This window comes from Rhincodon typus, chromosome 18 (genome assembly GCF_021869965.1).
Source record: "Rhincodon typus isolate 14 chromosome 18, sRhiTyp1.1, whole genome shotgun sequence".
NCBI lineage: Eukaryota > Metazoa > Chordata > Chondrichthyes > Orectolobiformes > Rhincodontidae > Rhincodon > Rhincodon typus.
Window position 1 is genome coordinate 48,692,477 of NC_063349.1, and position 25,354 is coordinate 48,717,830.

The 25,354-nt window shown below is 41.3% G+C and overlaps 1 protein-coding gene across 1 annotated transcript in view; it reads right to left on the minus strand.

The window, feature by feature from the left end:
• LOC109927333 (SLIT-ROBO Rho GTPase-activating protein 1-like) overlaps positions 1-25,354 on the minus strand; it is a 224,465-nt gene that overhangs the window by 78,424 nt on the left and 120,687 nt on the right. Inside the window, exon 3 of the mRNA XM_048607949.1 lies at positions 3,559-3,721. Within this exon, the coding sequence (XP_048463906.1) occupies positions 3,559-3,721 (163 nt within the window). The remainder of the gene's footprint in view (positions 1-3,558; positions 3,722-25,354) is intronic.

A 25,354-nucleotide genomic window follows, 5' to 3' on the forward strand; every position in this document is an offset into this window, starting at 1 on the left:
GACACAGACACAGACACAGACACAGACACAGACACAGACACAGACACCTCCCAAAACAGTATCTAACTGCCCGGTCACTAACCTGTAAAACCTCATAGGAGCAGGAAGGCTGACATTTTGGGCCTAGACCCTTGAAGGTCTAGGCCCGAAACGTCAGCCTTCCTGCTCCTATGATGCTGCTTGGCCTGCTGTGTTCATCCAGCTCTACACCTTGTTGTCTCGGATTTTCCAGCATCTGCAGTTCCTACTAACCTGTAAAATCTACATACTTTGCTTAAACTACGACCAACTTTAATAGAAACAAGATTTTTGGATTTAGAAGGAAACATTCTAGCTCAGCTTCAAAAAAATACTAATTCTTAACTAAATCATACTTCAAAGATGCTGTCACTCATTTTGGATGTATTGTCTGAAAAAGCTTATTGCAATCATTTACACTTTAACAAAAATGTCAAATACAGCTCAGACTTTGCTTCCAACATGAGTTAATGCAAATTCTTACAACATTTACCTTTGACAAGCAATTGACCCAGAATATGGGGACTGGTTCTTCGGGAACGAAAAACAAAGTGCTTCTTTGAAGAAGCAGTTCAAAAGATATCATGATGTGGCTAAGAGCATGAATACTGGCAACTATGTGACATGGTGGATTAGCATGTTGTCTATTGAAATCCCCTAGTTGGGTTGAAAGCCAGCCCAGACTACTGGGTTAAGAGTTTCACAAGAGACTCAGGAAATGCAGAGAAAAAGAGAGTGAATATTATTTGATCCATCAACTTGCTTTCTTGTCACAGATGCTTCTCAATGCAGTCCTGACACAACCAACTCTCAGAGGGTGCAAAATCTCCATGAGCATGAAGTGTGATTGCTCTCCAAGTTCAATAAAGGCGAACAAAAGCGAACCCTGACTCTTCCAAAGCCTGTCCATCATCTACAGGCCACAAGCCAGGAGTGCGATGGAATAGTCCCCACTTGCCTGGATGGGTGCAGATTCAACACCACTCATGTAACTTGACAATATCCAGGTCAAAGCAGCCCGCTTGATCGGCACCACATCCACAAGCATTCACTCCCTCCACCGCCAACACTCAGTAGCAGCCGTGTGTATCATCTACAAGATGCTCTGCAGAAATCCACCAAAGCTCCGTACATAATACTCTCCAAATCCATGACCACTTCCATCTAGAAGGACAAGGGCAGTGATACATGGGGAAGACCATCACCTGCAAGTTCCCCTCCAAGCCAGTGTGACAGTGCTATGGCTTCGGAGGTGTATTTTGTCCTTGTTTTTTGAAGAGAGGTTTGGAGCCATAGGTGACAAGCTGTCTCTTCCAAGCCAATAAAGTCGGCAGCTTGTGAGGCCTTGGGATTTTTTTTAAAATTTGGAAGAATAGAAGCATCGCGAATGGGTGGAGTCAGGCTCCTGCAGAACCAGGATTAGAGTTTAGGTTTCAGTAGTTGTTAGGGTCATGAAGCCAGCAATGGAAACTGCCATACATCTCTCCCTGCTACAGCAAAAAGCTAGAGTTCCCTCTCTCTGCCAGAATTTTCTTTTGGTGTTCTTTTCTCCTGGACTGGAGAAACATTGCATGTGAGACAAATCTATCTTACAGGTAGTTCTCCTATAACACAATAGTTATGTTCTTGTGTGACCTCACAAGAGAGAAAATAGCCATAGAAAACCACGTTATAGAGAAATCGCTATAGAAGATCACTATACCTGTACAGCAGACAGTCTGCGTTAAACAAACAGCGCCCACTATTCAGTAGCATTACAGCCAATTTGTGTTAACGAAACACATGTTATAGCAGAACTACCAGTACTGAATGTGCTTTTGCCAAGGGTGTGATTATGGGATGTTACTATATTGGAACAGTTGCTGCTTCACACTTAATAATCAATTATTCTGTTACATTTTCCAATAGAGTTAGAGTTATACTAATTCCACTTTCCTTTGTTTGTATTTTACCTGTAAAGGTAAGAATAAATTGTGTTTACTTAAAGCTGAGTAGTTTAACCAATCAAATTACATCCAGAACATAGCCTTACACTTGCCTTTAAATAAAATAAAAGTTAGGGTCTAGACTACCTCCTTGATATATCTGAATGGGGTTTGGTCTGGTCCATAAAACCACTCACCATCCTGACTTGGAAATATATTGTTGTTTCTTCAGTGCTGCTAGGTCAAAATCCTAGAACTCACTCCCCAACAGCTTTGTAGATCTACCCTGTTGTCCATGTACTGCAGCACTTCAACAAGGCAACTCACCACCACCACCACCACCACCAAGGAGCAATTGGGGCAGGCAATAAATGCTGGCTCAGCCAGCAATACCCACATCCCCTAATGAATATTTATACAGTAAATGGCAGAACCCTTAAGAGTACTGATAGGCAGAGGGATCTGGGTGTACAGGTACACAGGTCACTGAAAGTGGCGACGCAGGTGGAAAAGGTAGTCAACAAGGCATATAGCACGCTTGCCTTCATTGGCCGGGGCATTGAGTTTAAAAATTGGCAGGTAATGTCGCAGCTTTATAGAACCTTAGTTAGGCCGCATTTGGAATATTGTGTTCAATTCTGGTCGCTACACTACCAGAAGGATGTGGTGGCTTTGGACAGGGTACAGAAAAGATTTACCAGGATGTTGCCTGGTATGGAGGGCATTTGCTATGAGGAGAGGTTGGAGAAACTTGGGTTGTTCTCACTTGAACGACGGAGGTTGACGGGCGACCTGATAGAGGTCTACAAGATTATGAAGAGCATGGACATAGTGGACAGTCAGAAGCTTTTTCCCAGGGTGGAAGAGTCAGTTACCAGGGGCCATGGGTTTAAGGTGCGAGGGGCAAGGTTTAAAGGTGATGTATGAGGCAAGCTTTTTACACAAAGGATGGTGGGTGCCTGGCACTTGACGCTGGGGGAGGTAGTGGAAGCAGATACTATAGTGACTTTTAAAGGGTGTCTTGACAAATACATGAATAGGATGGGAATAGAAGGATACTGTCCCCAGAAGGGTAGGGGGTTTTAGTTGTGACAGGCAGCATGTTGGTGCAGGCTTGAAGGGCCAAAGAGCCTGTTCCTGTGCTATAATTTTTCTTTGAATAAATAAAAAAGTTACAGTGGCTCAGGCAGAAGTGTTCTTTTGAGGTGAGGCCTGGGCAGGTTTCATCTCAAGCGGGAAAAATGTATCACCATTGACAACTCCCAGATTTGTTATATAATATATATATTGTGCACACAGCACAGAAGGTAGACATTCTTCCCATTGGCTTTATCACCATTCCAAAAGAAACATCCAGTTAGTCCCATTACTCAACACATTTCCCACAGCCCTGCAGAATTCCTCCCCTTCAAATATTCCTTCAATTTCCTTTTGAAAGTTCTGAATGATTTGGCTTCCATCACCCTTTCAAGCACGTTTTGGATTGCAATAACACACAGGGTTTCATAATGAAAAAACTCTTCCTCATATCTCCTCTCTGGCTGTTTTGTAAATGTTTCATTACCAGTTGGGAAACTTTGACTCAGTAAAGCGCACAATGTCGATTTCACGGTACCTTTTTGAAGAGTCTGGTCGAGTCCTCACTGATTTGCATGAAGCGCATGATAACGTTGTTCAGATAGATGTCGCTCAAAGTTGCGTGATCTTTGCTTTCTCTCCTGACCTGGTTCAGGAGCAGATACCAGCAGTTTACTGGGGACAGAAGATTCTGGTCCCTCCTGGTTTAAACAAAATACAGAGAAAAAATTACTCAACAATGTCTCCACATTTTATTTAATATTCACACTACATTTAGGTAATTTGTTTTCTCTGCTGTTCTGAATTGGATATTTAACTTGAGTACTGCTGAGAAAAAAACTGTCCAAGCTTTGAGATAGTAGGAACTGCCGATGCTGGAGTCTGAGATAAAAAGGTGTAGAACTGGATGAACACAGCAGGCCAGGCAGCATCAGAGGAGCAGGAAAGCTGACGTTTCGGGCCTGGACCCTTCTTCAGAAGTGGGGGAGGGGAAGGGGGCTCTGAAATAAATAGAGAGAGGGGAAGGCGATGGTAGAAGGTGGATAGAGGAGCAGATAGGTGGAGAGAAGACGGACAGGTCAAGGAGGCGGGGATGAAGCCAGTAAAGGTGAGCGTAGGTAGGGAGTTGGGATGGTTTTTTTTTCGTCTTCTCTCCACCTATCTGCTCCTGTATCCACATTCTATCATCGCCACCCCCTCCCCCATTTCTGAAGAAGAGTCCAGACCCGAAACGTCAGCCTTCCTGCTCCTCTGATGCTGCCTGGCCTGCTGTGTTCATCCAGCTCCACACTGTGTTATCTATGTCTAAGCTATTCATCTCACACTCGTCACATTTTGCAAGAATACCAATTTAAGAGGAAAAAACCCGACAGATATACTGTATGACATGAGACAGCTGATTGGTAAATCTATATGGCTGAAGGCTTGGCTGCCAAATCTGTGAAAGGGGACAGTAATGTTCAAATGACAAGGTCAAAGGGATGGAAAGTTCAACATAGTGAGATGGTAAAAGAGGTTGTTGAAATTAGGAAGAGGGAAGCCATGCAGAAACATGAAGGCTAGGATAAGAATTTTACATTGTAATGGGTTGGGAACCCATGGTCAATGTAGTTCAGCAAGGACATTTGAGAGGAATAATTTGCAAACCTTTGAAGCTGTGAATTTCAGAGATGTAATGACATGAATGGGCTAAATTTGGTCTTCATGTGAGCAATATAATCTTCAGTTATGCTTTACACAAACAAATCACTTCAACTTCTCACTGAATAATTACTTTGAGATTATAAAGGGTTTGCAAAGTTCCCAAACAGCACCTCAGGACATTAGCCACATTTCAATGGAAGGGGGAGTCCCACATTGTCAAAAGGTGGTCTTTCAAAATAAAGCATTAAACAGGGGCCCTGTTGCCTGTTCTCTCAGGACAGCGTAAAAGATCCTGTGGTACTACTTCAAGAATGAGCTGGAGGTTTCTCTTTAAAAGCTGATTACCTGATCATTGGTCACTGGCGTTTATGGGAGCTTCCTCTGCTCAAACTGGTTGCTGCACTTCTTACATCACAACATTAGATTGGTTTAAATATAGCCCATTGCAATGGGAGCCATACCCAATTCATTGTAGGATCCTTGTGTTTGTCTCCTGGCTTTGGGAAAACTTTCCCAACGAAGCAGGAATTCACAGCTAAGGTGGGATTCCCGACCACTGGCTACAGGTAGCGATTTAGGAGACAAATGACAACCTCAAATCTGGGGTGCCTCAGGGTTTCAATGGGGACACCCTTGGAAAGCCAACACAGAAATCCTGCCTGGTTTGCCAATGGAGGTGGGAAGGTGCCATGAGTGAGCCATCATCGTGAAGAGGTCCGCTCTTGCACTTGCCTCTGAATCCCTGCTCCACCACTCCATGACACCCTCACTCACTCGCGCCTTGGAGTACGCAGAGAGTTTTGGTTCCCAGTGTAATTGCATTGGAGGCAGTTCAGAAAAGATTCCCTAGATTTAATCCCCGAGATGAAAGGCTTGTCTTACGAGGACAGATTGATTAGTTTAGGCCTATACTTGACAGAGTTTAGAAGAATGAGAGGAGATCTAATTGAGATATTCAAGATGTTAAAGGGTATTGACAAAGTAGGCTTGGAGTGAATGTTTGTGGGGCAATCTAGAATGAGAGGTTATAGTTTGAGGATAAGGTGTGGCAGATTTAAAACAGAGACGAGGAGGAATTGCTTCTTTTGTGAATCTGTGCAATCCACTTACCCAGAGTATGTTGGAAGTCAGGGTACTGAATAAAATTATGGAGAAAAATAGACAGATTTTTAATTAGTAATGGGTTAAAGGGTTATAAGGAGAGGCAGGAAAGTGCAGCTGAGGTTGAGATGAAATCTGCCATGATCGTATTAAATGGCGGCGCAGGCTCAAGGGGCTGAATGGCCTCCTCCTGGTTTTTATGTCCCTCAGTAATTCCTGACCTCTGATGTGTGCATTGCCACCAGAAGCTCCCACCGGCACCAGGACGTGCTGCCAGTCTCGGATACAGCCAACTGCTTTCGGCTGGGGGTGGGGGACCTCAATCACAACAGAGGCCTGATGGCAGTCTAAAGGGGAACTGGTTTCCAATTGCCACCCTGACCAAGATTCATCACTGGTTCTGCAACAGATGGGCAAGACTCTCCTCAACCCCCCCAAAGCCATCCAGTCTTCACATTTCAAAACTGCTTCACACTGGCTGCAAACTGTTTTGCAACAGCTTGGGGTTAAGAAAGACATTAAATAAAAGCAAATTCTTAAATTTTATGCATTTAGATTGTTGAATGAACGCAACTGTTTGAAAGAATGTGCAAAGGTGGCAGAAACAGATGCCAGAAATAATGAGTCAAGTTGAGAAAAGGAATGTCTCCAACATTCCAAACTGTAAAGACTCAACAATGCTGTCTTGTCCCTTCTCCCAACCACAATCTTTTATCTGCGACGTGATAGTAATATGCCGTTAACACAAAATGCACACAAGGACTGTAATCTCTTGTACGGTTAATTTTACAATGCGCTCTCTTTCGGTGACATAGTTACTGCTTTTGTTTTCCTGTCATTGAAAAGGAAAACTTTATTTTTGATGCATTCAGTGGCATCGACTGTGAACTGCAATATACAGCGGAAGCATTCAGCTTTATAAAAAGGCGGGCCACTCTGGTTTAGTCTCTTTAACTGCAATTTTTTGTGCAGCCCCATTCTGTTGCCTAATCCAATGGGAATTCATAGCAACATACAGTACACAAGAGGCCCTTCAGCCCATCGAGTACGTACTGTGAAAAATATGCTCCTACTTTCACCATTTTTCATGAACACTTCTGAACAATGATTGTCGATAGATAACGTTACCATGGCAGCTCCATTCAAGTTGTCCCATGCACCCGTCTCTCCAATATCCAGTTAAGGTGGCAATCAGCACAGGAATTCTGGTTAATACCTCCATTCTGAGTAATTTTGTGATATTTTATCCATTAGCGTAGCTAAGATCTGCTGAGCCAGTGCGAGTTAGGGCTTCATATCGCACAATATCCTACAGTTCGTTGAGATTGTGCTTATCAAATTTCCTAAAGTCCACAAGAGAGATAGGAGCAGAACTTAACACAGATAGACCTGGACGAGATGGGGTAGGAGAAGGTTGGTATGGATTATAAACACCAGAATAGGCCAGCTGCACGGAGCACTGTTTACTATACTGTACACTATGTCAATACGTGGTAAAACTGAACAGAATACAAAACCGACCAAAGAACTGTTGAATTGGTTGACATCACTTCAGATGTTGCAGCTGTACAAGGTGCTGGTGAGGCCACACCTAGAGTACTGTGTGCAGTTTTGGTCTCCTTACTTGAGAAAGGATGTACTGGCACTGGAGGGGGTGCAAAGGAGGTTCACTAGGTTGATTCCGGAGTTGAGGGGGTTGGCTTATGAGGAGAGACTGAGTAGATTGGGATTATATTCATTGGAATTCAGAAGATTGAGGGGGGATCTTATAGAAACATAAAATTATGAAGGGAATAGATAAGATAGAAGTAGAGAGGATGTTTCCACTAGCAGGTGAAGCTAGGACAAGAGGGCATAGCCTCAAGATTAGAGGGAGCAGATTTAGGACTGAACTGAGAAGGAATTTCTTCACCCAGAGGGTTGTTAATCTATGGAATTCCTTACCCAGTGAAGTAGTTGACGCTACTTCAGTAAACGCTTTTAAAAAAAAGGTAGTTTTTTTTGAACAATAAAGGAATTAAGGGATATGGTGAGAACGCGGGTAAGTGGATCTGAGTCCACGAAAGGATCAGCCATGATCTTATTGACTGGCGGAGCAGGCTCGAAGGGCCTAACGGCCTACTCCTGCTCCTAGTTCTTGTGTTCTTGTGTATTAGCTTCTCCAAATGAGCTGTTTCTAGGTTACAGAGGGAAGCAAGATTGGAGAGAAGCTGAGGTTTGGCCACAATTTGTCGGTTTTCCTTGGATTTGCAATTAGTGGTAAAGGTCTGTAGGAGTGTAAGCATTATATTCCGGATTTTAAAAAAGGGGATAAGGGGATTAAACCTGGTAGCTGAAGGCAACCAGATTAATGTCAGTTGTTGAGACTACAATAAAGATTTTTAACATCATCATCATTTGGGAACTTGGACTAAAACAGAATCCACATTGTCTGTTTTATGGAACAGATATTTTAAAGAGGTCAAAAAGTCATTCTTGAACAGTGAGTTCAAACATCTTTTTTGAGAAAAACTCCATTTAAATCAAATGACTCGATAAGATACCTGGGGAAATTAATTGCTGTGAGGTTACAAAGTGAAACCTTTATGTCTACAGAATAATCAGAGGCCAGAATCAGCTTTCAGCTCAGAAGAATGGTTTCATACGAGAGGGGCAATTAATTTGCGGAATTTTCAAGTTGGAAATAAGTTTTGTGTTTTTTTTAGCAGTTCAAGATCAAGGGCTGAAAGTCAGCCTGAATTTCTGTTAAGGTTCAGCGAAAAAGAGTCAGTAAATTAGTCTGCACTATGACTCAGAGAGAAACAGTAATGGAATTGCATCTGCTATATATTTATAAATGTATCAAAAGGAGATACTTGGAACCTTATCTGTTAAGTATGAAAGGTAGGAGTAATACTTCACTGGGATTGAATATCTGTAAAGGATGTTACTGGGGAAAAGGAGTTACATCTTTCTTTTTGCCACGTATATTAGCATATTTCTAAATTGTCTTATATCATTTGTGTAATATGTACTTTTGGTAAAAGAATGTGGACAGCCTTGTGCAAAAATGTTCACAATAATGACCACAATAATAATCAAACAGTAAAACTAAAGTTTATAATCCATCAAGCCAGCTTTCACGCTGAGATCTGACTTGCCTAGTGCTATCATTTGCTGAGATCATAACAAAACCACTTGATTCCTATTCAGAAAAGCAAAGATTAATAAAGATTAATAATATGGATTTTTAAAGTTGAATTATGTCTGACTAACCTGATCATGTTCTTTGACGTAACAGGAATAAAAAAGAATTGGAGAAACTGAGGCTATTCTCTTTAGAGCATAGAAGGGGGAAATCCTAATGAAAAAGGTATTCAAAATGCATTACGTTTCAACAGAACAAGTTGGAGGAATTATTTGCTCTTGTAAGTGGGCCAGTCAAGAGAAATTTACAATAAAAGGCAAAACAATTAGAGGGAAATAAGGAGAACTGTTTCACACTGAGGACTGTCAAGATCTGAAAAGCAGGACTTGGAAAGGGTGGTGAAAACAAATTCCACAGGAATTACTAAAAAGACATTAGAGCATGCTTTTGAAGAGGACTAACATGCCGGGTTATGCAGTAAAACCGCATTTGTGGGATTGAACTTGAAAGTCCCTTCAAAAGTATAATGAGCCAAATGGCCTTTTACAATGCTGTGATTCCAGATATAACTAGCAGTTAAAAATAACTACACTCAATTTTTAATTTGTTCTTTAAAAAAAGATTTGTTTCTGGTGTTACTGATCTTTCTAGATAACAGCAACCTTCCAATGCCTCACCCTTCACAATCTCTAACCTCCTCCATCCTTACAACCCTCAGTTATCTGTGCTCCCTTTAATTCCAGCCAGTTGCACATCAGATCTTAATCAGACCACAGTGGCAGTCATGTCCACAGCTAGCAAGGCCCTGACATTTGGAATTCCCTGTCCAAGCCTCTTAAGGACCTAAGGGGCAACATTTTCATGCAGAGAGTGGTGCATGTATGGAACGAGCTGCCAGAGGAATTGGTGGAGGCAGGTACAATTATAACATTTAAAAGGCATCGGGTTGGCTATAAGAATAGGAAGGGTTTAGAGGGATATGGGCCAAATGCTAGCAAATGGGACTAGATTAATTTAAGTTATCTGGTCAGCATGGACGAGTTGAACTGAAGGGTCTGTTTCTGTGCGGTACAACTCTTTCTTATTTTTAGAAGACACTCCTCAAAATAACTGCGCAGAAACTGGTATCCTGTCCCCAAGTCACTCTTCATTCACACATGGAAAGTCTTTGACACTGATCCAACTTCCTCAGAGGCAGGTCTCAAAATGAACAGAATCTCCGACACTCCTTGTATATATTTGTCAGCCAGGGCTCCATGATTGGTGCTGTCAATCTGGTCCAATCCAGGAGCTCATATCCTATGACATCCACCTCGCTGACCTTGTCATAATCACTACACTCCTTAAGGCTGACGTTCTAAACAAAGCTTTTTGTCAAATGAACACAGGAAAAGGAAATGATTATTTAAACCCTTGAGGCCATCCCACAATTAAGTGGGATCAGGGCTGGTCTACTACCCGATTCCCCTATCGATGCCCCATATGCCCTTTGGCTGGCAAAAATCTATCAACGTCTGGTTCAAAATTAACAACTAATCTACCATTTAAAAACCAACAGTGGGAGAGTGTTCCAAATCTTTATGAAACCACGTGTGAAGACATGTTTCCTCATTTCACTCCTGAAAGACTGACTCTAACGTATGGACTATGATCCCTTGTCTTAAATGATTTCGCCAACCACCCCCTACCCCCCCAACCAAGCGAAGAAACAGTTTCTCTCCATCTATTCGGTTTCCCTTAATGTCTTGAAATCTTCAATTAAATCACCTTACAGCCATCTCAAGGGAGGCGACGATGTTAAACAGTTTAAGAAGTATGCAGATCTCTCTGAGTTACCTCAATTTCAGAGTCGGGTTAATAAAAAAGCATGAACAACATTGCTGTACTTAAAGGATTACTAAAATTTAAGTAATTAGATGCTAGCTACAGGTAAACAGTTATAAACTATCAGCATATAACACCATAAAATTACAACTTTAATCTCCTTAAAAATGCTCCTTGACACACACAACATATAGATGTACAGACGGAAAATGAAACAGACAAAGGAGGAAAAAAACTGGAAAGATGCTCAATCTTTGTTCAGAAGGTCTGCTGAGCTGGTTCTTGCTGATCAGATAGTTGTTTTTCAGCTTTTCTTTTTTAAATGCTTACACAGCTTCACAAGAGACTTGGCAGGTTCACTTACAAAAGGTCTTTGACTTATCAATTAAAGGTCACAGTTTACAACAACTGCTGTAGATGAGATGAACTGGTTTTCTTCAGGCTGAAGGTAGGTTTTGACTACACAGAACAGAGAGACAGCTCCTGAATTGATGGAGAACTGATCTCTTCTCTGTACCTCACTCTTAGCACCAAGATGCTCAGTTACCTGAGAACTAATCACACTATTGTTGGCAGGCAAAGGGCCTTTGTCATCAGTAACTGACCACTAGTCCATAGACCAATCAACTTCTTGATACAAATCAAAGATCCACGTGAGTACAGAACACCCTCAGCTCCAGTTCATCTGCAACTACTGCATTTATTCGCTGTTTACACAATACTAACCATGAGTGTCAGGTAACTTGCTTCTCAAAACATGCAGCAATCCTTTAAAAGGCTGGTTTTACAAATAATTCTCTCTCATTTCAGTCAACAATTTTAAAAAGCTAAATAATAAGAACATGCCACAATCTTTATATATCTTCTACACAATTCATCTAGATAGCCATTTTGATTAGTTTCTCAACTTGTCGTGACATATTAACGATCTTTGTATCCAGACCCTCAACCCTCTTTGGATGTCCATTATTTCTAGTCTTTTTCAACATTTAAGTTAGTACAGCAAGTACAATGCTCTTTCTTGTAATGTTCCAAAAGGGTGACCTCACATTTTCAGGCACAGAAATCCTTTTCAGACATTTGTACCCATTTACAGAATCTATCAAGACCTTATAACTTTATGCTTTCATATATACTGTTTACATTACTGCTCAATGTTAGGTCACTGAAGGGATAGAAAGCCAAATATCCAAATTTGGCATTCTATCCCTTCATGCAAGCTTTTACTAAATATATAGTTGTGGCCTCAACAGAAATCCTTGTGGAACACCACTAGTCACACCCTACCCTCTCTGTCTCCTTCCTTTCAACCAATTTCCTAACCAGTTATGGCAATTTGCCTTCAATTCCATAAGCTTCAGTGTTGGTTAATATGGTATTTTCTCAAAAGACCACTCCTGGTCATTTGTGGTATTTGCCAGCTTACCAGTGTATGGTACTGGGTATGGGTTTTTTGAGGTAGTTTGCTACCACTAATCCTCCCTTGTGTTGGGCCCATCTAGTGATTACTGATAGAGGATACACCATTGTGGAGTATCTACAGAAGTGGTCTGTTCTTAGATAACAAGAAGGCAAACTGTATAATTGCAATTACCTCTTAGTCAGGCATAATTACAAGGGCCTTAAGGAATGGTACAGATCCATCTGTTTCCCCGGAATAAATCTCTATGTGTCCATCCACATACTGTGACATCAGTAGAACAGGTGGACAAAATGCAACATGAACATTAATCTATTCAAAACTGTTACCTTATACAACTTCCAGAAGTCTCTCATGGAAAACTTTATCAAGCTCATCTTAAATAACATTCAGAGATGATCACTCTGTCCACTATTTAAAAAGTCAACTCCTCATTTAAATAAAAAAAAATCAAATCCTGTACGTTTGGTGTGATTCGCACTTTAAGGAGTCTGGTTAGTTTTCTGTATCAGCTGAAAATTGTCATGGTGCTCAGTCATCCCATCCTTAATTATAGAGTCTGTAACTATTTGCTGAGAACAGATGTTAGGCTAATGGGTTTATAATTCCCAATTTCCCTTTGTGACCTCACTAAAATAGCAGAGGGACATGTGCAATTTTCCAATCTGAAGGAATGGTTCTCGAATCAGGAGGACGATGGAATTTTAAGAAAAAATAAATTATTTCATGGGACATGGGTATCATTGTTTGGGTTGGCATCTTCTTGCCCTTCTCTGGTTAGCCTTGAACCAATTGGCTTGCTAGGCTATTGAAGAATGTAGTTAAGAGTCGAGAGATGGGTCTGGAGTCACATGTCAGATAGACCAAGCGATGACGGCAGATCTTCTGTCGTGAACCAGGTAAGTATTTACAACCATCATGCAGTTGTTCCAATCTATCTCTTAGCTCTTGCATTTTTATTGAATTCAAATTTCACCAGCTACCACAACAGGACTTGATCCATTGAACATTAGCCTGGGTCTTCAAATGGTTAGCCCAGTGACATCATCATGCTTCCACCACAATAGCCAATGCTGTTACTGACTTCCTTTATATTTCAGGGATGGAAAACAATTTGGTCTTGGGACCTAGTCACTTTTTTTGTGTCATGAAGTTTTCAATATCTCTTACTTTGCCATGTTAAATTTTCTTGAGACCCTGCCCCCGATAATACATTACTTCCCCTGAAATACTGACCTCCTTCTCTAAGGTAAATATTGATGCAAAGTAATTATCTAGCACATTCGCCATCATTTCCTCTTTTTAAATCAACACCACTGTTATCAGTTTTGAGGGAACCACATTGCTTCTGAGCAGCCTGCTTTTCCGTACAGGACTCTGAAAGTTGTCTCTGTTGATTTTAAAGTCTCTTGCAACTGTCTTTTCATACCCGCTATTTCTAGCTCTTACATTCGACTTTATCATCCTTTGTTGCTGTTGCTATCTTTCCCATTGATCTGTGCTATTCTTCATTCGGCTATCCAATTTTCTCTTTCAGCAGCCCAGCATCAAATGTAACACAAGAACTTACAAAACAGGAGCAGTTACAGGAAAGATTTGAAAGTGTATGGAAAAGATTGACAAGGATGTTGCCAGGGTTGGAGGTTTTGAGCTGTAGGATGAGGCTGGGGCTGTTTTCCCTGGAGTGTCGGAGGTTGAGGGGTGACCTTATACAAGTTTATAAGATCATGAGAAGCATGAATAGGGTGAACAGCCAAGGTCTTTTCCCCAGGGCAGGGGAGTCTGAAACTAGAGGGCATGGGTTTAAGGTGAGAGGGGGAAGTTTTTTCACACAGAGGGTGGTGTGTGTATGGAATGAGCTGCCAGAGGAAGTGGTGGAGGCTGGTACAATTACAACATTTAAAAGGCATCTGGATGTGTATATGAATAGGAAGGGTTTAGAGGGATATGGGCCAAATGCTGGCAAATGGGACTAGATTAACTTAGGAAATCTGGTTGGCATGGACGAATTGGACCAAAGATTCTGTTCCCGTGCTGTATATCTCCATGACCCAGTAAAACCCTTTGAGTTCATTCTGCCATTCCAAACAATCATAGCTACCTCAACTCCACTTCCCCCACTTGCTCATTATATCCTTTGATATCTGGAGAGAGGGAAAATCTGACTTGACCTTCAATATTTTCAATGATGGAGCATCCACACTTTTGTGGGGTACAGAATTCCAAGAATGAAGAAATCCTGCCCCCTTTGTCTCAGTACTAAGTGATCAACCCCTCGTGTTCTAGACACCTTGGGCTGGGGAAACAACTTCTCAGTGTTGACCAGATCAAGCCCCATTAGAAATTTGGTACGAGATTTCCTTTTCGTCTTCTAAACACCAGAGAATTCAGACCCAATTTACTCGAGTTCTCCTCATTGGTCCCTAGGATGACAGGGTTACCCTAACTAGTGATCCTTGACTATACTGCCTCCATTGCAAAAATATCCTTCCTTTAACATAGAGATGACTTACCAAAGTTCTGAATAACTGCAGCAAGACTTCCTTATTTTTGTCTTCCAGTAACCAGTGCAATAAAGGTTAACATGCCATTGCTTTTGCCCTACTTCTGCAAGTGAACTTGTGCTCCTTGTACTAGTATATCTCTCCCGCACCAATATCAATGTTTTGAGCCTTTCAAAAATTCTTTTAAGCATCGCAATACAGAGTAAAGAGATTGATTTATGTAAAATGTTCTAAAGTCTAAAATCATTCAAAAATAATTTTAAAGAAACACAAGTTGCTATTGTTTCAAGTCTGTACTCCCAACCTCCGAGTTCAATTATCAGGTCTGTTTCTCCCAACCTCTGTCTAATCACAGACTTCATCCTCAGTGATTCCCCAACAGGTTCGTCAGCACGGGTGGCTCCTCTTTGGAGACACCCGAACGAAGATTAGGTCACCACTCCGTGGAATACCATCTCTCCATCTGCATCTGTGACCCGAGCTCCCGACTGCTTGGCATATCAAATCTCCACCTTTTTCTCACACTCCCATTTCTGTCCTTGCACTACCGTGGTGCTTCAGTGAAGGTCAACATCAACTGGAGAAACAGCATCTCGCCTTCTGATGAGACACCTTACAGCCTTCTAGACTCAACACTGAAATCAACAATTTCTCACCACGAGTTCAGTTCCTCATTTCATTGCCTCGTGCTGGTCTGAATCTTTTCTTTAAATTGTGTTTCTGCTTTCAGATGTTCATTTATTTGCCATTCACCTTCCCTCCGAACAAACACTTCGTTTCTTTACTACAAACATTTGCCTTTTGTCGCATGATATCACTGTCATTTAATCTCTCTTACTCTCTACCCACTCAGATCTTTCTTCCACCTCCTTTCCCCTTTCCATGGAAAATCATCCCATCCTCTTTTAGTTCTAAAGTACAGTCATATCCAACTCAAAATATTAACCATTCCTCACTCCAGTGATGTTGCTGGACCCATTGAGTATTTCCAGCATTTCCTGTTTTTATTTCAGATTTCCAGCGTCTACAGTATTCTGCTTTTATATAAAAACTATTGTTTCTCTTCCCATGGGATTTTGATCAAAAGGAACCACTTTGTTGTTCTGAGCCTGCACTACTCTCTCTGGCCTAATAAACCTGAGATGAATTGAATGGCTCGTTGTTCGATGTGGATGAGCCACACTTTACATTGTGGCTTGCTTAGTTTTAGCATACATCTTCCACCCAATTAACACCAAATCCCTCATTAGAGTGTTTATTAAGTGTTTTTTCCTGTTTATGTATGGGCTCCACTTGCCCAGACTCTCACCTGCTTAAATACAAATATATTCCTTATAGTTCAGCAAGGTTAACTGGTTACTATTGAAAAATTCAGGTCTGTCTACACCCCATACTGCACGTGGAGACATTCATCATTGTGCGCTCATTTAACAGGCAAGCTGAAAACTACCTCTTGATCAATGTCGACTTTCCCAAGATAATGAAGAGCCGTAAATTTGAACATTGGTGTTTTATCCTATTGACCAAGGTGATTCTTACAATAAGGAAATAAAAGGGATCTTTGAATTGTCTCTAGGTTGCTTTAGCGAATACCAGTGTAAAAAAATCTGAGCCAAACATGTGCACGAATGATATATTTTTATAATTTCTTCTTGAGGAATGTGTATTAATGACAAGGGCAGCATTTATCACCCATTGCTAATTGCCCTTAACAAACGGTGAGCTGCCAAATTGAACCACTACAGTCCAGAGGGTGTAGGGACACCCACAGTGTTGCTGAGGAGGGAGCTCTGGGATTCTGACCCAGAGACAGAGTGGAGGAACAGCAATACGGTTCCAAGTCAGCATGGTGTGTGGTTGGAGGAAAACTTACAGGTGGCAATATTCCCTTGTCTCTGCAGCCCTTGACCTTTTAGATGGTCAAGGCCATGGGTTTGGAAGGTGCTAATGAATGAGTCCAGGCACATTGCAGCAGTGTAGGTGGCACCTTCGGTGGAGGAATGGCTACCCAATCATCTCAGTTGCAAATCATTCAAGTGGTTTCGCCAATGAAATGAAATGTGGTGCCATCCCATTACAAAATGTAGTAGAGAGGAGTTTTGCCAGTTTTGTCTGGAGGATACTGAGAGAGACCAGAAAAACCTAGGAGGCCACCTAACAACCTACTGGACTAAGAGTCCTAGTGCTGGTGTTTTTTGGCAAATTTCTTTAATGGTTATTGATAGCTCATTTAACCTGCAGCTTGGCAACACAATGACAAGGGAATCTCTCCCCAAGCTTTAGCTCAGAGCAGAAGTTGATTCAACCAAACTTACCTTCAAGCTCAGTCTCGTTTCTCCATTCATGAATTAGAATTTTAAACTTCTCAGGGGAGACACTAGTGTAATGATATTGTCACCAGATAATGTTCTGGGGACAAGTGTTCGAATCCCACCAGGGAAGACAGTGAAATTTGAATTTACTTAAAAGTTGGAAATAAAAATCTAGTCTGGTGAATTAACATCCTTCCTTATGGAAGGTAAACCTACCATCTTGGTGGAGCCGACTCAATGGGCCGAATCTAATTCTGCTCATACACGATCTTCTAGCCCTCCTGCGACTCCAGACCCACAGCAATGTGACTAACTTTTAACTGCTCTCTGAAATGACCCAGTCAGAGCCTCAGTTGTATCCAACTGCTACAAAGTCTGATAATAGGAATGAAACCAGATCGTTTCTTCAACAACCAGCATTAACCAAGGCACCAGAAATGGTGCACAGCCCTGGCAACACTGCAAAGTCCTCATGTGCAACATCTGGGTAGAGGTGTCCCATTAACTAGTCAGATGATAGCCTGCAAGGTATGCTCCTTACGGGGAGATGTTGGTACAGTGGAATATCATTGGACTAGTAATCCAGAGCATGAGGCTAATCAAAGGCACAGAAGGTACTCTTGGTGGGACTTCAATGTGTCAAGAGTGGCTTAATAGCACCATTACTGACTGTATCCAAGAAGATATTGCTGCTAGACTGGGCCTGCACAGGTGGTGAGGGGACCAACAAGGGGAGACATCACAGTCATCAATCTGAATGTAGAAGGTACATCTGCCCATGGACAGTATCAGTTGGGGTGATGAAACATGGAGAGGAAGTCCCACTTTCACATTGAGGATACGCTCCAAAATGAGGCATGCTCAATGGGATAGATTTCAAACTCAACACAAAGTTGTGTCTTCATGGGTCTTTGTAGGTAACAGCAGAATTGTATCTATAACCTCACAGCCTGATGTATCCCCTACTTTAATGATTATCATCAAGCTAATTCAAAAGAAGGAAGGGTGTAGGAGTGTATGCCAAGAGTAGCACCAGGCTTACTTAAAAATGAGATGTTAACCTGGGGAAGGTACACGACAGGACTACGCTTTGCCCAGCAGTGTAAACAGCAAGTGATAGACTGAGTTTGGTGATCCCACGGATTAGATGTAATCACTGGTCCTACCACATCCAGTTGCGAACACTGATCTCACAGGAAGAGACGGCTCCAAACGTAATGGCCGTTATTGGTCAGTGCATTGAGTATAAGAGTTGGGAGGTCAAGTTGCGGCTGTACAGGACATTGGTCAGGCCACTTTTGGAAGACTGCATTCAATTCTGGTCTCCCAGCTATAGGAAGGATGTTGTGAGATTTGGAAGGGCTCAGAAAAGATTTAGAAAGATGTTGTCAGGGTTGGAGGTTTTGAGCTATAGGGAGAAGCTGAATAGGCTGGGGCTATTTTCCCTGGAGCATCGGGGGCTGAGGGGTGACATATAGAGGTTTACAAAATCATGAGGGGCATGGATAGAGTGAACACCCAGGGTAGGGGAATCCAAAACTAGAGGGCATAGGTTTAAGTAAGTGGGGAAGATGTAAAAGGGACTTGAGGGGCAACTTTTTCATGTAGAGTGGGGTACGTGTACGGAACGAGCTGCCAGAGGAAGTGGTGGAAGCTGGTACAATACAACATTTAAAAGGCATCTGGATGGGTATGTGAATAGGAAGGGTTTAGAGGAATATGGGCCAAACACTGGCAAATGGGACTAGATTAATTTAGGAGATCTGGTCAGTATGGATGAGTTGGACAGAAGGGTTTGTTTCTGTGCTGTATATCGCTGATTCTATCTTTATTCTTTATTCAAGGGATGAGGGCATCGCTGGCTAGGCAGCATTTATTGTCCATCCCTGATTGCCCAGAAGGTTGTTAAGAGTCAACCACATTGCTGGAGTCACAGGTAAGGATGGCAATTTCCTTCCTTAAAGGACATTAGTGAACCAGATGGATTTTTCCTGATAATCAGCAATAGTTTCGTGGTCATCTTCGACAAAGAGGAAAAGACTTGAAGCGTTTGCATCTATCTGCAGTCAGAAATACTGAGTGGTGATCAAGACCCCACATCACAAATGCAAGTCCACAGCCAATTCAATTCACTCGTAAGATGTCAAGAAACGGTTGAAGACAATGGATACTCTAAAGGTTGAGTCCCGACAATATTCTGTCAAACGTACCAATGACTTGCACTCCAGAACTAGCTGTTCCAGTACAGCTACAACACTGGCATCTACCCAGGAATATGGAAATTTGCCTAGGTATGTCCTGTACACAAAAAGCAGGACAAATCTAACCCGACCAATTGCTGCTCCAACCGTCTACTCTCAGACTTCAGCAAAGTGACAGAAGGAGCTGTTGACAGTTCTATCAAGCAGCACCTGTTTAGCAATAACCTATTTAGTGAGGTTAGCTTGTACTCTGTTAAACACACTTACCTTCTGATCTCGTTATAGCTTTTGTCTGAACTTGAGTGGGAAAGGGAGGATGACTGTTCTTGACATCAAGGCAACATTTGGAGTCGTTCCTGGAACATAGGAAGATAACTGTGGTTGTTGGATGTCAGCCATCTCAGCTCCAGGCAGGAGTTCATTGGTCCAACGATCTTCAGGTGTTTCATCATTGACCTTCCCTCCATCATAAGGTCAGAAATGGGAACGCTTTCACAATGTTCAACACCATTTGCAATTCCTCAGATGCTGAGGCAGTTTGTTTGCAAATGCAGCAAGCGCTGATTAACATTCAGGCTTAGGGTGATCATTGGCAAATAACACTCATGCCACACAATAGTCATACGATAGCAATCTCCAACAAGAAGAAATTGCATCATGCTCCTTGACATTCATTGCCATTACCATTGCTGACAATTATATATCTAGTAACTCACCTAACGCTTCAAAGTCTATCCATCTTCAACAAGGCACAAGTCAGGAGTGTGATGGAATATTCTCTCTTACTCAGATTGGTGCAGCTCTAACAACACTCAAGAAGCTTGACACCATTTGGGACAAAATAGCTGCTCGGTAGACTGGAAGGCTGTTTTGAGATACAGAGTGCTGCCAACAGAATATCTCAATTCCACACCCGCTAAGATTACCATGAAGGTCCCATCTGCTTAACCTGATTCTCCGTTGAATCATGGTGACCCTCAGGTTAAACTTACTATCACCGCCTCTCTCTAATGAGATACTGGTCCCCTGGGACTATGGCAACTTTATCTTTTACTTCTTTATCTAAAAACTTTGTTATGTTTAGAGGCAACATAGTCTGCCATCTTCAAGAGAAAAGCATATAATTCAGAAACATGCTCATATTATACAAGTTGTATATAAGAAATATTTCTATTTTTCCTGTGTTACTCACTTAATTTGACTGATTGGACAATTTAAGTTGTTATTTTAAAAACTGCGTTAACAGTAACTGAACTGAATTGAAACGAAACGCTTACAGCTGAGTGAGAAGACAAGACGACTTCCCAACTTTATTTGTCAGTGAATGTCAAACAAACACGAAAGAATCTTTCTCTCTATTTCATCCTTCCGCAACTTTCTCATCACTCTGTCTGAAACTGCAACCGGAATTACAATGACCGGAGTGTCCATTTAGCCTGTTGGTGTGGGTCAAACAAATCAACTGCTCAAGTGGCTGGACTCCCCTCTCAAAGTAAAGTTCAAATCCTTATTCTGCTTTCAATTCTTTACAAATCCTTGTGTCCTAGGTCTAAGCACAGAATGAAGCAACACAGAAGGATGCCATTCAGTCCACCATGCCCATGATAGTCCTATGAATGAGATCACATTGGTGCCTCTGTCCTCAGCCCAGCGACACCCTTCCTTCCACGTGCCCTGCCCTATCCTTAGAGTCTTTAAAACTTTTAAGGAAGGAAGTCTTAGGAGCCCAAAAAAGGAATGAATTAATTCTACATCTGCTGGTATTAATAACTTTAAAATTTAGCCATGAAGAAAAGCCTGGTTGGAGCTTAATGTACCATTGCCATTTCTTTCATACATATGTGCTAATTCATGCTAATTAGAGCTGGAAAGCTTTGATCCATTGCTTGACCTTTAACATTGGTTTGAGGACAATTAAATGCCTGGAAAGCACCAGCAGACAGCAACTGGAAACTTTAAAGCCAGGCTTTCAAACTGAGCTGGCAGCAGTGGGTAACAGAGTGTGAAAGGTTAATTACTAATGTGTTTTTGAAATTGCATCTTCCATCATTCATTACCAATGAGAATATCTGGTCAAGAGCTTTTCAAAACCCAGCCAAGACTAAATAACATCAGACCCATCTATCGACTCATCCCTTGGATGAAGCTATTGGCCACTCCTTATAATGTTTCCTGTTCTCACTTGGTAATTATGAAGCACTTTGGAATGTTTTCCTGTGTTACATGCACATTACATTATATTGGCTTTATCATTGACCCAACTCATGCTGAAGATCCTCACAACTGGTTTCACCTGCTTGAGCAACATGGATGCACTTTTAAGGGGAAGTAGGCAACTAAGGTCTGGAAAAGAGAAGCAACAGCTAATGGGATTTCAGCAACAGCAGTTGAGCTCAACACAATTTCTGTGGAAATGATAACTTTATGTACCAGCTAGAATGGGGACGGAGAGGGTGGAGAGTACAATCCCAGTGGAACGTTTAGAAAACACACTAAAAGGGAAGAGAGCAGAGCAACAGTCAGAAGTTACACTATAGGAACCATGGGCAGGACACTGAAAGCAGGAGAGAGACTTAAGAAACGTGCATGTAAAGCATTCAAGCAGAACCATAGTTTAGTCCGCATGGACCAACCATGAGTTCCCTTGTACAAATTCACAAAAGATAAAATGGACTGATGAAAATGATTTCAGATGCCAACTCATTTTGGAAACTATCACATGGCAGTAATTACTGAGGCATGGCAAGATGGTGATGGCTGATTGGGATCCTTCCACCTTCAAGTTATTAAAAGAGAGCCGGTTTTCAGGGCACAGTTAGGTTTTTACAAATCAGGAACCTAACCCACCACAACTGCGTCTCTTCAATGGGGAAAGCAATTTTCATTTAGCACAGATAACAAGGTGTAGAGCTGGATGAACACAGCAGGCCAAGCAGCATCAGAGGAGCAGGAAAGCTGACGTTTCAGGTCTTTCATTTAGCACATTTTTGTTGAGCACACCATTTTTAAATGGAGGGATAACTGTACAGAGACTAGCCAAGCAAAGTCAGAGTGGTCTAGAGGTCAATTAGCTTATAGATGGCCAAGCAGTATAGCAAGTGTCAGAAAGGCAGTGAAATTTCCTGTGTGTATCAAGGCCACCTTTCAGTAGCAACATGCCCAGCAGATTCAGTGAACTGGTAAGCTGTGCATGAACATTAGTCCAATCGCAATCATGGCATATGAAGATACGGGTGAGAAGTAGGCTATTTGGTCCCTTGAATCCAGTTCTGTCTTTAGTAAGATCACGGCTGATCTGATGTTAACCTCAAATCTGTATTCCCACCACCTCAGATAACCATCAACTTACTTGTTAGTCAGGAATTTAATGATAGTTTCAACAGAGTTTGAGAGAGGAATGTAAAATATCTACAAAGATTCTCTGATTGGGGCAAGGCTGAACTTGACACAATAAAACTGTCCATAGTAAATGGGTAAAGCCCATTATGGTGGCAGAACAGCTGATTAGTGGTCAGTGTTTAAAAACTAATTTGTGATATAGAAAGACTCCTTGCGACAAGTGCTCTACTTGCAAAGAAGACAACCGTGCACAGAATGAGAGTGCGAGTTAAGAGGCAACAAAAAAACGACAAAGGAAAAGATACAAACATTCAGAAACAAAATAAAAAGGCACAGATGATGGTGTATGTGAGCAGATAAAACGAACAGCAAAAGGGCCAAGGCAGAAATAGTTAGAACAAGAAAAGGGAAGGATAAAAACAAACTAGATACTGAACTATTTACAATTTAATGAGGAAAGAGACGGTGGTCATGGTCAACGTGTGTTATGACTTTGATATTGTCAATGGAAATAAGGAAATGGTGAACATGTTGACAAATTACTTTGCATCAATAGTAACAGCCGGGGAAGAGATAAGAATCCTGGTATCCCATGAAAATTAATAAGGAATTTCAGGGTCAGGGAGCAAAATGCCAGCAATTAAACAAACAGTGATACCAAAGTATGGCAATATCTCCAGGATCAAATGGCCTCCATCACGGAATTTCGATGGCAGTAGGTGAGAACATTGCAGTCACCCTCTTTTTTTAAAAAAAGAAATGTGTTCATGGGATGTGGGAGTTGCTGGTTGGGTCAGGGTTTATTGCCCATCCCTAACTGCTCTGGAGAGGCTGGTGATGGTAGTAAAACCACTGAATGTGAAAGGACTATGGGTAGACTCTCTGTTGTTGAAGACAGTCACTTCCTCCCATTTGTGTGTTGCAAATGTTATCATATGCAACTAAAATCAACCAAATTTATCTCGATTTGGGAACCATTCCTTTAGATTGGAAAATTGCAGGTCATTCTGCCATATAAGAAAGGTGATAAAAAGGAAACCAGGAAATTAGAAACCTGTTGGCTTCAAATTTGTTATTTGGAAATTGCTAGAAAAATTTAATGAAAGTATATGGTGAAAATGTCAGGTGCTGAGACAGATTTCGAGGTGGTAGGTGATGCCTGATTGACTGAACTGAAAGTTTTGAAGAAATGACTAAAATAGTGGATAGAGGAATGTGTGCGGATGTTAATTACATGGACTTGCAGAAGGCAGTTAATAAAGGTGTCCAGAGACAGAGACTATTGTCCACAGTTAAAATCCTCAGAATTATTTGCAATTATTAACCTAGATAGGAAATTGCCTGAGTGGCAGGAGACAGAAAGTAGAGATAACAGGTAGGTATCCTAATTTGACAGGATGTGAATAGTGGTGTCCCACTAGAATCCGTATTGAACTCATCATAATTAGTGATGACTTTGTTCATGAAATGGAAAACCATGTATTCAAGTGCACTAATGACACAAATGGAGGCAATGTAAGCAATGTACCATAATATTACAAAGAGACATTATTAATTAAATGAACTGGACAGACTGTGGAAAATTAATTTTAAGGTCGGTAAATGTGAGGCTATTTTGGACTATAAAAAATAGAACATGGGAAAGTCACAATAGTCCTACTAGACTATAGAGTTGTTCTCTCTTTAGGAAGAAAGAACTGATGGTGATTTACCTGCCTCAGGTCAGTGGGGAGGTTGATAAGGAGAGTCCTTCACAGAAGTCACAGCTGGTGTGAGAATTGAAACCACAGTGTTGGCATCACTCTGCACCACAAACCAGCCATCCAACCAAGTGAGCTGGCATACAAGTCAGAAATACTGGAGGACCAATGAAAGTTGGGCTTTCAGGTCTTCAGATCATTAAAAGCTCATGAACAGTCACATAATGTAATATGATTGTTTTACCTAGAGGACGAGGAAACAGGAGATATTATACTTCTCCTTTAATGTAATACTGCCATTCATTTCAAACACCACACATGGCTGTGACTTCCGCTGTTCTGAGTCAACACATCTCTCCTGAAATCTTTATTTGTTTCATCAAAGACTACCTTAGATTTCAGACCCCTTGATCTTACTTTTGTAGGATTTGCTATATAAATACAAATCATTAGCATTGCATAATCTGAACCAGAACTTCTCAAAAGTTAACTGTTTATCAATTTCCTGACGCTTGCAAAATTCTGCTGTGTAATTTATTTCTTATGTACTGCAGGATGTATTGGTCTCGCTGATCTGCCAATTAACCAGCAATGAATCAAGACTTTAGGCAAAGCACAATTAATGTAATCTTCTCTCAAGTTTATTTTCCCTAATTAAAATAGGATTTAAATCTTTTAACATGTCAGATGTCATAAATTTTGACACAAAACAGGCTCTTTAACTTAATCTGTAATTACAATCCTGAAGACATGATTAGAAAAATGCTGATAATGTCTTGACTATAACTAGAGATCTGGAGAAATCTTAACTGCTTCTGAAAAATTGGAATCAATTCCCAGAAATCGTTTATGTTAATCAGCTATTTAAAACCATTCTTCATATATCAATATCCAATACGGGAGCAGGCTAACAACTTGGATACAAAGGTTTAAATGATAAACTTATGAAAGTCAATATATTAGTGAGGACTAGACTTCAATTTTTGTTAGACTCCCTTCAAGTGACAGTAATCTCAAGCAGTTATTCAGAGATAGCAGGAACTGCCCAATGAAAAGGTGTAGAGCTGGATGAACACAGCAGGCCAGGCAGCATCAGAGGAGCAGGAAAGCTGCCATTTTAGGTCTGAAGAAGGGTCCAGACCCGAAACGTCAGCTTTCCTGT